General features: G+C 45.4%; 1 protein-coding gene across 3 annotated transcripts in view; it reads left to right on the top strand.

Moving 5' to 3' along the window:
- THSD7B (thrombospondin type 1 domain containing 7B) overlaps positions 1-15267 on the top strand; it is a 733248-nt gene that overhangs the window by 704461 nt on the left and 13520 nt on the right. For all 3 annotated transcript variants that reach the window (XM_068245888.1, XM_068245890.1, XM_068245889.1), the window contains one exon: positions 13555-13637. In XM_068245888.1, coding sequence (XP_068101989.1) covers positions 13555-13637 — 83 coding nt within the window. The remainder of the gene's footprint in view (positions 1-13554; positions 13638-15267) is intronic.

Genomic DNA, 15267 nt, shown 5'->3' with positions numbered 1-15267 from the left:
GCGGTCAAAGAGGAACGAGTTTCTGGTGAGGACAAACTCCAGACCCGCTGCCACGGACCACTCCATAGGTTCCTGTAATTGTAATTCTGGAAGAAAATCCCTTATTGCTCTTAGGCCGTCTGGATGGCAGATGCGGCTATACAACGACACTACATCTATTGATGCTAGATGGAATTCAGGCTGCCATTCAAAATCATTCAAAATATTTAGGACTTCTAAGGTGTCCCCCACAAATGAAGGAAGTGAGCGTAAAAGGGGCCGTAACTGGAAGTCCACAAACTGAGAAAGAGATTCTGTCAATGACCCTATTGCTGAGACTATAGGTCGGCCCGGTGGGTTCTCCAGTGATTTATGAATTTTAGGAATACAATACCACACCGGGCTACGTGGAAATTCAGGTAGTAGTTTGTTAGCTGTAGTTCTATCCAGGGCCCCATCAGAAATACCCTTATGCAATAATTTCTTCAATTCCAAAGTATAAGCAGGTGTAGGGTCAGAGGGAAGTTTTGAATAAGTAGATCGATCCTGTAATTGTCGGAGACATTCCTGTTGATAGGCTTCTGTTGATAACACCACTACTCCACCACCTTTATCAGCTTCCCTAATAGTTAAATCTGACCTCGATTGTAACCACTTCAATGCATCTATTTCTACTTGCAACAGATTGGGTCTAGCTGTAGGGTAGATTAAGGCCTTACATTCCTCTAACACCCTTTTAGTAAATAGTTCTACTGATCCACCTGGGATTGTAGGGGGGTTAAATTTAGAGGGGGTACCTATATTGTGGGGTAGTGGGCGGTTCTTTTCAATTACATTCGGAGCCGAGATATCTGCCAGTTCACATAAATCCAGGAGAGTTTGTCTGTCCCAATAGTCCTCCATATTGCCCACTAGTGGGGGAACAACAAAGGTCTCCAAGGTTCCCTGGGGCTCAGAGATGGATTTCTTGTCCGAGAAAAACCTATGCAAGGAAAGTTTCCTGGTGTTAAGGAAGAGTTCTTGTTCAAATTTTACAAAATCAAAGTCTACTGTAGGACAAAAATTCAGTCCCCTTTGAAGTAAAGAATATACTGCATCACTTAATGGAACTCCAGATAAATTGTAGACTTTTATTTGTGTTTGTTCCTCTCTGATCGTCTGGGTTGGGGATTGGGCCAGGAGACTTGTTTCAAGATTCCCTTTTGGTTTCCTTTTGCCTCTCCTGGCCTTCTTTTTCCTAAAGGGGCTTCTTCCTCTGAAGATGAGCCCCCCTCTCCCGACTGACCCATAGGGGAACCGTATGATGACTCTGCTCCCGAACTATTTCCAGAGGGGTTACGTTTTCTCCTCCTTTTGTATTTGTTCTTGTTTCTATATTGCACTCTTTCTTCTCTCCAGGAAAAGACCTTTTGCTGTTCATAGTCTAATCGATCACGAACAAACTTGGCATTCTTATCTTTCTTTATTTGCTCTTGTATAGGAATAAGTCTTAATTCAAAGCGTGCAATGCATAACTTCAGATGATCTTCATCCATCAATGTAATAATCTGGGATTTGACTTTGTCTAATTCCTCTAGGATTTCCTTATAGTCAATTTCATCCTCTTCAATTACAACATCTAGATATGCCAGCACACAGGACTGAAAAAAGGCATCACATCTTTCTTTTGCTGCTGGTCTGCTTTTTGCTTGTATAAGGTTTTTATAAAAGCGTACCCCTCTCGGGGCTCTCTTTACTGCCTTGTACTTTTTTAAGGTGGCCACCGTCCAGTATTTCCTCACCTCTCTCTCCATCAAATTATACAATTTACTTTCCAGGCTTTTAACTTCTAGAGGGGAGTTCACCTCCAATCCCTCTGGACTCTCCTTCAAATATGAGTCCATATCTCTGCGGCCTTCCATAAGTGCGGTCTGTGACATCATGTGCCCTGTAGCTTCTCACAGGTAATCCGTGCAAAGGACAGAAAACACATCCAATGTAATCATTTTTTTGCAGAGAAAGTCCATGCACAAGATAAATCACCAGCTCAGGAGTGCCACTCATCCATCCATAGATAAACACTTAGGGGTAGAGAAACAGCGACGGTGCACATCCGGCTAAAACATCAATTTATTGCTTCAGTTTAAAATCATAAACAAACGTTACAGACCAGCATCTTGGGGAGAGGTACAGGCAGTAAAGGGTCTACAGCCGTTTCGCGCCTTAGCACATGTGGCGCATCATCAGGACCAATCGCTTACCTCCACAATCTCTACTTAAATAATGTATATCTTACCCAGGTGGCGAATCAATCAACCCTCGTCATGGGGCCGAGTGTCCGTTGCTTGGAACGCACGCTAAGACTCTAAAGCCTCCACTTCCGGATTTACGAGTGGTGTAAAAACGTCACATCCGGCGCACGCGACCGGAAGTACGCATCCATAGGAAAAAACCTAATGGGTTGACGCCCTACCCACGAAACAACGTCAGCGTATGCGACCCGTTGTAAGCATAGGCGTCACATCATGCGACCAAAGTTATTACATGGTAAATAGGTTGAGGAGCCTACTGGCTCCATCTTGTGGCCAGAGAAAATATAGCATACTCAACCATAATTAACTACCCATAAGGGGATTGATACTGCCACCGGAGCATATTAAAAGCTTCCCACAGGTCTGAGATCACACCTAGTCCACTTGAGCATAGAAGAGAAGCTTTTTTAAGAGGGGAAGGGAGGAGAAGAAACAGGGAAGAACAAGAGATATCATTCCTACTAGATGAAGAGAATTCAGTAATTATAATGAACAATTAAATGATCACAATCGCCATTAATTCAACTCACCACCCCTCAATATACGGTGGACCCGGTGTGATCCAGACCTAAAAGGAAAAATATTTATAGAATTTCATTAAAAACCTATTTCAAATGCATACACATTATCAATAAAGATAGAGTTATATAAAAACACACATATCACCCTATACAGCACATCTAATCAAATAAAGACTGAGAGATTGTTTCTCTCGTTCAGTCCAAGGGGACCTACAGCATCGAAAAATGAGATCCAATAGCTTTCCCTTTGGAGTAATTTCCTATGCCAATCACCCCCTCTTCTGTCCCTTTTCACCTGCTCAAGACCCAAAAACCTGAGTTTGGTGACATCTCCGGCGTGCATCTGCCGCATATGTTCAATAACACGAGGAGAGCCCTCACCACTGTGTATCGATCTGCAATGGGCTTGATAGCGGTCCTTGAGCATATTAGTGGTTTCCCCCACATAAATACGCATACATGGACATGTTAGGGCGTAAATTACACCCCGGGTTCTACAGTTTATAAACTGTTTGATCTTGCAGGATCGACCTCAGTGTGTGAATCGCCCCCCCTCCAACAAAAAATTACAACAAGAGCAATGATGGCACTTGAAATTGCCAGTCGGACGCATGTCACCAAGCCAGGTCAAACCAATTGGACTTATAAATTCGCTGTGAGTTAACTTGTCCTTCAAATTTGGGGCCCTCTTATAGGACACACACGGTGGAACACTACTCCTATCTTGCAATAGTTTATCCTGCTTGATAATCCACCAATTATTTTTAATAGATTTTTTGATGTTTTCATACATGGGTGAATATGAAAAATGCATATAGAAGCGGTTTGATGGACCCCTCTGAGACCTTCTTTTTGGAGTCAACAGCGATCGCCTATCTCTGTTTGCTGCTTTCTCAAAAGCCTGATTGATCATCACTTCTTGGTAGCCCCTCTTTTTTAATCTATCCCTCAAATCCTCAGATTGACTGAGGAAGTCCTCCCAAGTGCTGGCATTCCTCCTCAAGCGGAGAAACTGGCTATAGGGGAGACTCTTGATAGTAGTCAGGGGATGATAGCTAGTTGCACTTAACAGAGAATTAACCGCTGTCTCTTTTCTAAACGTTTTTATTAGAAGGCCCCCATTCCTTACCTCAATTTCTAAATCAAGAAAGACCATTTGTTGGTCTCCCCAATTGTGGGTGAATGCCATATTGACATCATTATTGTTCAGATATCTCATAAATGATTCGAACTCATCCTTGGTGCCCTGCCAGACAATTAAAATGTCATCAATAAAGCGGATCCAGAGTTTAATCCGCTCCAGAAACCCGTTCCTCGAGGAATAGATGTTATTGGCCTCCCAGTGGCCCATGAAGAGGCCGGCATACGCAGGGGCCACAGGGGTCCCCATAGCCGTGCCGACCTCCTGATGGTACCACTGGCGGTCAAAGAGGAACGAGTTTCTGGTGAGGACAAACTCCAGACCCGCTGCCACGGACCACTCCATAGGTTCCTGTAATTGTAATTCTGGAAGAAAATCCCTTATTGCTCTTAGGCCGTCTGGATGGCAGATGCGGCTATACAACGACACTACATCTATTGATGCTAGATGGAATTCAGGCTGCCATTCAAAATCATTCAAAATATTTAGGACTTCTAAGGTGTCCCCCACAAATGAAGGAAGTGAGCGTAAAAGGGGCCGTAACTGGAAGTCCACAAACTGAGAAAGAGATTCTGTCAATGACCCTATTGCTGAGACTATAGGTCGGCCCGGTGGGTTCTCCAGTGATTTATGAATTTTAGGAATACAATACCACACCGGGCTACGTGGAAATTCAGGTAGTAGTTTGTTAGCTGTAGTTCTATCCAGGGCCCCATCAGAAATACCCTTATGCAATAATTTCTTCAATTCCAAAGTATAAGCAGGTGTAGGGTCAGAGGGAAGTTTTGAATAAGTAGATCGATCCTGTAATTGTCGGAGACATTCCTGTTGATAGGCTTCTGTTGATAACACCACTACTCCACCACCTTTATCAGCTTCCCTAATAGTTAAATCTGACCTCGTTTGTAATCACTTCAATGCATCTATTTCTACTTGCAACAGATTGGGTCTAGCTGTAGGGTAGATTAAGGCCTTACATTCCTCTAACACCCTTTTAGTAAATAGTTCTACTGATCCACCTGGGATTGTAGGGGGGTTAAATTTAGAGGGGGTACCTATATTGTGGGGTAGTGGGCGGTTCTTTTCAATTACATTCGGAGCCGAGATATCTGCCAGTTCACATAAATCCAGGAGAGTTTGTCTGTCCCAATAGTCCTCCATATTGCCCACTAGTGGGGGAACAACAAAGGTCTCCAAGGTTCCCTGGGGCTCAGAGATGGATTTCTTGTCCGAGAAAAACCTATGCAAGGAAAGTTTCCTGGTGTTAAGGAAGAGTTCTTGTTCAAATTTTACAAAATCAAAGTCTACTGTAGGACAAAAATTCAGTCCCCTTTGAAGTAAAGAATATACTGCATCACTTAATGGAACTCCAGATAAATTGTAGACTTTTATTTGTGTTTGTTCCTCTCTGATCGTCTGGGTTGGGGATTGGGCCAGGAGACTTGTTTCAAGATTCCCTTTTGGTTTCCTTTTGCCTCTCCTGGCCTTCTTTTTCCTAAAGGGGCTTCTTCCTCTGAAGATGAGCCCCCCTCTCCCGACTGACCCATAGGGGAACCGTATGATGACTCTGCTCCCGAACTATTTCCAGAGGGGTTACGTTTTCTCCTCCTTTTGTATTTGTTCTTGTTTCTATATTGCACTCTTTCTTCTCTCCAGGAAAAGACCTTTTGCTGTTCATAGTCTAATCGATCACGAACAAACTTGGCATTCTTATCTTTCTTTATTTGCTCTTGTATAGGAATAAGTCTTAATTCAAAGCGTGCAATGCATAACTTCAGATGATCTTCATCCATCAATGTAATAATCTGGGATTTGACTTTGTCTAATTCCTCTAGGATTTCCTTATAGTCAATTTCATCCTCTTCAATTACAACATCTAGATATGCCAGCACACAGGACTGAAAAAAGGCATCACATCTTTCTTTTGCTGCTGGTCTGCTTTTTGCTTGTATAAGGTTTTTATAAAAGCGTACCCCTCTCGGGGCTCTCTTTACTGCCTTGTACTTTTTTAAGGTGGCCACCGTCCAGTATTTCCTCACCTCTCTCTCCATCAAATTATACAATTTACTTTCCAGGCTTTTAACTTCTAGAGGGGAGTTCACCTCCAATCCCTCTGGACTCTCCTTCAAATATGAGTCCATATCTCTGCGGCCTTCCATAAGTGCGGTCTGTGACATCATGTGCCCTGTAGCTTCTCACAGGTAATCCGTGCAAAGGACAGAAAACACATCCAATGTAATCATTTTTTTGCAGAGAAAGTCCATGCACAAGATAAATCACCAGCTCAGGAGTGCCACTCATCCATCCATAGATAAACACTTAGGGGTAGAGAAACAGCGACGGTGCACATCCGGCTAAAACATCAATTTATTGCTTCAGTTTAAAATCATAAACAAACGTTACAGACCAGCATCTTGGAGAGAGGTACAGGCAGTAAAGGGTCTACAGCCGTTTCGCGCCTTAGCACATGTGGCGCATCATCAGGACCAATCGCTTACCTCCACAATCTCTACTTAAATAATGTATATCTTACCCAGGTGGCGAATCAATCAACCCTCGTCATGGGGCCGAGTGTCCGTTGCTTGGAACGCACGCTAAGACTCTAAAGCCTCCACTTCCGGATTTACGAGTGGTGTAAAAACGTCACATCCGGCGCACGCGACCGGAAGTACGCATCCATAGGAAAAAACCTAATGGGTTGACGCCCTACCCACGAAACAACGTCAGCGTATGCGACCCGTTGTAAGCATAGGCGTCACATCATGCGACCAAAGTTATTACATGGTAAATAGGTTGAGGAGCCTACTGGCTCCATCTTGTGGCCAGAGAAAATATAGCATACTCAACCATAATTAACTACCCATAAGGGGATTGATACTGCCACCGGAGCATATTAAAAGCTTCCCACAGGTCTGAGATCACACCTAGTCCACTTGAGCATAGAAGAGAAGCTTTTTTAAGAGGGGAAGGGAGGAGAAGAAACAGGGAAGAACAAGAGATATCATTACTACTAGATGAAGAGAATTCAGTAATTATAATGAACAATTAAATGATCACAATCGCCATTAATTCAACTCACCACCCCTCAATATACGGTGGACCCGGTGTGATCCAGACCTAAAAGGAAAAATATTTATAGAATTTCATTAAAAACCTATTTCAAATGCATACACATTATCAATAAAGATAGAGTTATATAAAAACACACATATCACCCTATACAGCACATCTAATCAAATAAAGACTGAGAGATTGTTTCTCTCGTTCAGTCCAAGGGGACCTACAGCATCGAAAAATGAGATCCAATAGCTTTCCCTTTGGAGTAATTTCCTATGCCAATCACCCCCTCTTCTGTCCCTTTTCACCTGCTCAAGACCCAAAAACCTGAGTTTGGTGACATCTCCGGCGTGCATCTGCCGCATATGTTCAATAACACGAGGAGAGCCCTCACCACTGTGTATCGATCTGCAATGGGCTTGATAGCGGTCCTTGAGCATATTAGTTGTCTCCCCCACATAAATACGCATACATGGACATGTTAGGGCGTAAATTACACCCCGGGTTCTACAGTTTATAAACTGTTTGATCTTGCAGGATCGACCACAGTGTGTGAATCGCCCCCCCTCCAACAAAAAATTACAACAAGAGCAATGATGGCACTTGAAATTGCCAGTCGGACGCATGTCACCAAGCCAGGTCAAACCAATTGGACTTATAAATTCGCTGTGAGTTAACTTGTCCTTCAAATTTGGGGCCCTCTTATAGGACACACACGGTGGAACACTACTCCTATCTTGCAATAGTTTATCCTGCTTGATAATCCACCAATTATTTTTAATAGATTTTTTGATGTTTTCATACATGGGTGAATATGAAAAATGCATATAGAAGCGGTTTGATGGACCCCTCTGAGACCTTCTTTTTGGAGTCAACAGCGATCGCCTATCTCTGTTTGCTGCTTTCTCAAAAGCCTGATTGATCATCACTTCTTGGTAGCCCCTCTTTTTTAATCTATCCCTCAAATCCTCAGATTGACTGAGGAAGTCCTCCCAAGTGCTGGCATTCCTCCTCAAGCGGAGAAACTGGCTATAGGGGAGACTCTTGATAGTAGTCAGGGGATGATAGCTAGTTGCACTTAACAGAGAATTAACCGCTGTCTCTTTTCTAAACGTTTTTGTTAGAAGGCCCCCATTCCTTACCTCAATTTCTAAATCAAGAAAGACCATTTGTTGGTCTCCCCAATTGTGGGTGAATGCCATATTGACATCATTATTGTTCAGATATCTCATAAATGATTCGAACTCATCCTTGGTGCCCTGCCAGACAATTAAAATGTCATCAATAAAGCGGATCCAGAGTTTAATCCGCTCCAGAAACCCGTTCCTCGAGGAATAGATGTTATTGGCCTCCCAGTGGCCCATGAAGAGGCCGGCATACGCAGGGGCCACAGGGGTCCCCATAGCCGTGCCGACCTCCTGATGGTACCACTGGTGGTCAAAGAGGAACGAGTTTCTGGTGAGGACAAACTCCAGACCCGCTGCCACGAACCACTCCATAGGTTCCTGTAATTGTAATTCTGGAAGAAAATCCCTTATTGCTCTTAGGCCGTCTGGATGGCAGATGCGGCTATACAACGACACTACATCTATTGATGCTAGATGGAATTCAGGCTGCCATTCAAAATCATTCAAAATATTTAGGACTTCTAAGGTGTCCCCCACAAATGAAGGAAGTGAGCGTAAAAGGGGCCGTAACTGGAAGTCCACAAACTGAGAAAGAGATTATGTCAATGACCCTATTGCTGAGACTATAGGTCGGCCCGGTGGGTTCTCCAGTGATTTATGAATTTTAGGAATACAATACCACACCGGGCTACGTGGAAATTCAGGTAGTAGTTTGTTAGCTGTAGTTCTATCCAGGGCCCCATCAGAAATACCCTTATGCAATAATTTCTTCAATTCCAAAGTATAAGCAGGTGTAGGGTCAGAGGGAAGTTTTGAATAAGTAGATCGATCCTGTAATTGTCGGAGACATTCCTGTTGATAGGCTTCTGTTGATAACACCACTACTCCACCACCTTTATCAGCTTCCCTAATAGTTAAATCTGACCTCGATTGTAACCACTTCAATGCATCTATTTCTACTTGCAACAGATTGGGTCTAGCTGTAGGGTAGATTAAGGCCTTACATTCCTCTAACACCCTTTTAGTAAATAGTTCTACTGATCCACCTGGGATTGTAGGGGGGTTAAATTTAGAGGGGGTACCTATATTGTGGGGTAGTGGGCGGTTCTTTTCAATTACATTCGGAGCCGAGATATCTGCCAGTTCACATAAATCCAGGAGAGTTTGTCTGTCCCAATAGTCCTCCATATTGCCCACTAGTGCAGGAACAACAAAGGTCTCCAAGGTTCCCTGGGGCTCAGAGATGGATTTCTTGTCCGAGAAAAACCTATGCAAGGAAAGTTTCCTGGTGTTAAGGAAGAGTTCTTGTTCAAATTTTACAAAATCAAAGTCTACTGTAGGACAAAAATTCAGTCCCCTTTGAAGTAAAGAATATACTGCATCACTTAATGGAACTCCAGATAAATTGTAGACTTTTATTTGTGTTTGTTCCTCTCTGATCGTCTGGGTTGGGGATTGGGCCAGGAGACTTGTTTCAAGATTCCCTTTTGGTTTCCTTTTGCCTCTCCTGGCCTTCTTTTTCCTAAAGGGGCTTCTTCCTCTGAAGATGAGCCCCCCTCTCCCGACTGACCCATAGGGGAACCGTATGATGACTCTGCTCCCGAACTATTTCCAGAGGGGTTACGTTTTCTCCTCCTTCATGTTTAACCACTTGCCGACCGCGCACTTATAACGCGCGTCGGCGAAGTGGCAGCTGCAGAACCAGCGACGCAGATCTGCGTCGCCGGCTGCAGGCTAATTAATCAGGAAGCAGCCGCTCGCGCGAGTGGCTGCTTCCTGTCAATTCATGGCGGGGGGCTCCGTGAATAGCCTGCGGGCCGCCGTACGCGGCTCGCAGGCTAAATGTAAACACAAGCGGAAATAATCCGCTTTGTTTACATTTGTACAACGCTGCTAACAGTAGCAGCGTTGTACCAGATCAGCGATTCCCGGCCAATCAGCGGCCGAGGATCGCTGTCACATGACAGGCAGGAGCCTGTTAGAGGCTGCACAGGACAGATCCGTTCCTGTGCAGCCTCCGATCTCCGGGGAAGAGAGGGAGAGGGGGAATCCTGCGGTGGAGGGGGCTTTGAGGTGCCCCCCCCCCCCCCCCCCGCCAGCCACACACAGGCAGGAGCGATCAGACCCCCCCAGCACATCATACCCCTAGTGGGAAAAAAAGGGGGGCGATCTGGTCGCTCTGCCTGGTGTTTGATCTGTGCTGGGGGCTGTAGAGCCCACCCAGCACAGATCAGCGAAAACAGCGCTGGTCCTTAAGGGGGGGGGGGGGGGGGTAAAGGCTGGGTCATCAAGTGGTTAAGTGCCCCAATTGGCTTCAGCCCCCCAAGGCCCGGGTTTTTGGGCTTAAGCAGGGGAGGGGAAAGCTACAGTGTCAAAGAGGTGTAAGCAGGGGAGGGGACACTGGCAATGTCAAAGAGGTATAAGCAGGGGAGGCGACGGGAGGGGACACCAGCAGTGTCAGAGAGGTGTAAGCAGGGGAGGGGACAGCCTCATTGTCAGAGAGGTGTAAGCAGGGGAGGGGACAGCCTCAATGTCAGAGAGATGTAAGCAGTGGAGGGCACAGCCACAGGGGAGGGGACAGCCTCATTATCAGAGAGGTGTAAGCTGGGGAGGGGACAGCCTCAATGTCAGAGAGATGTAACCAGTGGAGGGCACAGCCGCAGGGGAGGGGACAGCCATAGTGTCAGAGAGGTGTAAGCAGGGGAGGGGACAGCCTCATTGTCAGAGAGGTATAAGCAGGGGAAGGGACAGCCTCAATGTCAGAGAGATGTAAGCAGTGGAGGGCACAGCCGCAGGGAAGGGGACCGCCTCATTATCAGAGAGGTGTAAGCAGGGGAGGGGACAGCCTCAATGTCAGAGAGATGTAAGCAGTGGAGGGCACAGCCGCAGGGGAGGGGGGCAGCCATAGTGTCAGAGAAGTGCAATTTCGGAAGTGACAGCCGCAGTGTCAGAGAGGTGTAAGCAGGGCAGGGGACAGCTGCAATGTCAGAGAGGTGTAAGCAGGGGAGAGGACAGCTACAGTGTCAGAGAGGTGTACGCAAGAGAGGGGTCAGCCACAGTGTCAGAGAGGTGTAAACAAGGGAGGACCAGCCACAGTTTAGGAGCCATATAAGCAGGGGAGGGGACAGCCGCAATGTCAAAGAGATGTAAACCAGGCAAGGAACAGCAGCAGTGTCATAGAGACCTTCATAATTTGGGTGTCAGGTGGTGCTGAAAGTATATTGGTAATGTTCTGTTACAAATATTCTGCTAATGGCCCTGCAAAAGTTTCATTGTAGTTTTCAGCTCTGTTACCCATCAATATCTGATTCCTAAATGAATCCCTTCTCCTTCCTAGGGTGCAGGCTAGAAGGCGGTGACATGACAGCACAGGGACACTGATAGGTGCAGGCTGAGAGGAGGAGACATGCCAGCACAGGGACACTGATAGGGGCAGGCTAGAAGGCGGTGGCATGACAGCACAGGGACACTGATAGGCGCAGGCTGAGAGGAGGAGGCATGGCAACACAGGACACTGATAGGTGCAGGCTGGTAGGAGGAGGGATGGCAGCACAGAGACACTAATAGGTGCAGGCCGGTAGGAGGAGGCATGGCAGCACAGGGACACTGATAGGTGCAGGCTGGAAGGAGGAGATATGGCAGCACAGGGATACTGATAGGTGCAGGCTGGTAGGAGGAGGCATGGCAGCATAAGACACTAAGTGCAGGCTGGAAGGAGGAGATATGGCAACACAGGGACACTGATAGGTGCTGGCTGGAAGGAGGAGATATGGCAGCACAGAGATACTGATAGGTGCAGGCTGGTAGGAGGAGGCATGGCAGCACAGGGACACTGATAGGTGTAGGCTGGTAGGAGGAGGCATGGCAGCGAAGGGACACTGATAGGTGTAGGCTGGTAGGAGGAGGGATGGCAGCACAGGGACACTGATAGGTGTAGGCTGGTAGGAGGAGGCATGGCAGCACAGGGACACTGATAGGTGCTGGCTGGAAGGAGGAGATATGGCAGCACAGAGATACTGATAGGTGTAGGCTGGTAGGAGGAGGCATGGCAGCACAGGGACACTGATAGGTGTAGGCTGGTAGAAGGAGGCATGGCAGCACAGGGACACTGATCGGTGCTGGCTGGTAGGAGGAGGGATGGCAGCACAGAGATACTGATAGGTGCAGGCTGAGAGAAGGAGGCATGGCAGCACAGGGACACTGATAGGTGTAGGCTGGAAGGAGGAGATATGGCAGCACAGGGACACTGATAGGTGTAGGCTGGTAGAAGGAGGGATGGCAGCACAGGGACACTGATAGGTGTAGGCTGGTAGGAGGAGGGATGGCAGCACAGGGACACTGATAGATAGGTGCTGGCTGGAAGGAGGAGATATGGCAGCACAGAGATACTGATAGGTGCAGGCTGGTAGGAGGAGGCATGGCAGCATAAGACACTAAGTGCAGGCTGGAAGGAGGAGATATGGCAGCACAGGACACTAATAGGTTCAGGCTGAGAGAAGGAGGCATGGCAGCACAGGAGAAACAAGAGCGCTTCTCTGGTGCATTAACGTTTAATGAAAAGACAATGCGCAATATAAAATTACACTTACAGTGTGTAAGATGAAATTTGGCGTGTAACAGAGCCTGCCGTCAGGTCCTCTCTCAGCTCACTCGCTTGGCCAGAGCGAGAAGGCGTGGTCAAACGCCGAAACGCGTCGTGACGTCAGACGGCACTGCGTGAGGAAGCCCCGCCCACCAGACCCTCGCTCCACACTGCAACATCGCGCTTCTCGCTCTGGCCAAGCGAGTGAGCTGAGAGAGGACCTGACGGCAGGCTCTGTTACACGCCAAATTTCATCTTACACACTGTAAGTGTAATTTTATATTGCGCATTGTCTTTTCATTAAACGTTAATGCACCAGAGAAGCGCTCGTTTCTTCTCTACTCCCACACAGATTGCTGGAGCCACCCAGCGTTTGGAGCAGCACCTGGGAGCATTACCACTGCCACCAAGTGTCAAAGCAGCGCAGGAATACACTTTTTGCTTCATGGCAGCACAGGACACTGATAGGTGCAGGCTGAGAGAAGGAGGCATGGCAGCACAGGGACACTGATAGGTGCAGGCTGGAAGGAGGATGCAAGTACACAGTGCTGAAGGATTGTGGCAACTCCTCCAACTATGGCAATAACTAGCTTTACAGGGGATGGCAGATTCCCTCTCCCTTCCCCTATGTGGATATGTATGATCGCTGTAGCAACATTTTATTCCCCAAAACCAAGCTGTCTGGGCAGTAAATTAGCAGGTTTATTGATCTATAAAAGGACCACCAACATAGCAGAGACGCCACACTGACAGCCAGACAAAGAAACAAAACCCCGGCCAGGCTGGAGACTGTTCAGTGGAGAGGCCAGTGGAGAGCGGTTCAATGATTCTAGATATTGATATTTTCTTCCCTTAGGTGGTTGTTCTCCAAACTCCCGACCTGCTGCAATCCGGCACTGTGACCCGCCATGCCGAAAGCCGTTCTCCTATTGTATGCAGGTAACCTACTGTCAAAGGAACACCATATAATCAGCGCACTGTCTGCAGGATTATTCCCATACCAACCACTTCCTGGAAATGGGGACCTTTTTTGGCACTGTTGAATTTTGAAAGGAAACATTGCCATCTAGAGATCATTATCTGAAATTGCAAAAAGAAAAAAATCTGTTATAACTAGTGATGGATCGTAATCAGCTAATTATGATTACGCTAAATTTTGTGTATTTTTTCACAAATATGCCTATACGTAATTACATTTTCTAAATTCAAGAGATTTCATACCCACATTCGTAATTTCAAAAAATGTTTGCATCATTTTGTGCCGACTTTAGCTGTGAATAACAGCCCCCGTACATCCTATTGACACCAAAAACTACTATATAAGTTAAGGAGAATACTGGGAAGAAGTAAAAAAAAAAAATTTTTTCAAAAAGACCTTTTTGAGAAAATCGATTTTAAAAATGCAAAGGAAAAATGGTTTTTAAACTCAGAAAAAAATGACAGTTTAAAAACCTTGTTTTCTTTGCATTTTTAAAATCAATTTTCTCAAAAAATACAAGGTCTTTTAGAAAAATTATTTTTTTCTTACTTGTTCCCAGTATTCTCCTTAAAGCGGATCCGAGATGAAAAACTAACTATAACAAGTAACTTGTCTATGTATCTTATTTAAAGTTTAGATAGTTTACACAGCAAATCTAGCTGCAAACAGCTTCAATAGTTTATGATTATTTTTTCCTGTAATACAATGACAGCAGCCATGTTCTGTTTGTCACAGGCATGAGGGCTGCAGATGCTATCAGCTTGCCTGGGTGTAAATTCAGTCCCCTCTCCTCCTCCCCTCTGCTTCTGAAATCTCTTGCTATTAACAACCCCCCTCCCCCCCCCCCCCCCCGTCATCCTGCCTAGACTGAGCTCCCATAAGCCTTTGCTACTGTGTTAAAATGCCAAGGTTCTCTGTAGAAGCTGTGGGCGGGGCTTGTTTAGTTTATAGAGAATTAGAGTATTAAAACAAAAAAAAAAAAGGTATTTGGCTTGAGGAATGCCCTATAAACTATATGTAAGGAACACAATTATGCAATGAGTAAAAGTTTATCTCTGATCCACTTTAACATATGTAGCAATTTACGTAAATTTATTACAAATTTTCCCAAAATTTTGCATAACATTTTTTCATCACAATTGCAAATTACAATGGGAAATTAAGACTATGTGAAATTTGTGCTCATCGCTAATTGTATGCAGGTAACCTACTCACAAAGCAACACCATATAATCAGCGCAGTGTCTGCAGGATTATTCCCATACCAACCACTTGCTGGAAATGGGGACCTTTTTTGGCACTGTTGAGTTTTGAAAGGAAACATTGCCATCTAGAGGTCAATATCTGAAATTGCAAAAATAAAAAATCTATTATAACGAATCACTAGTTATAACAGATTTTTATTTTTTTTTCATAATCAGCTAATTACGATCACGCAGCATTTTGTAGCAGTAAAAGCAATAGTAGATTTTCAGTGAGCATATGTTATAATTACAGTAGATTCAGTCAGGTTATGCCAGAATCGACAAGAAAAGTGCATAATGCACTTTAATCTTCTAATATAAGTATAAAGGGAAGGGATATGGAAACT

The sequence above is a fragment of the Hyperolius riggenbachi genome, chromosome 7, assembly GCF_040937935.1.
Source record: "Hyperolius riggenbachi isolate aHypRig1 chromosome 7, aHypRig1.pri, whole genome shotgun sequence".
Taxonomy (NCBI): Eukaryota; Metazoa; Chordata; class Amphibia; order Anura; family Hyperoliidae; genus Hyperolius; species Hyperolius riggenbachi.
This window is presented reverse-complemented; position numbering and strand designations above follow the sequence as displayed.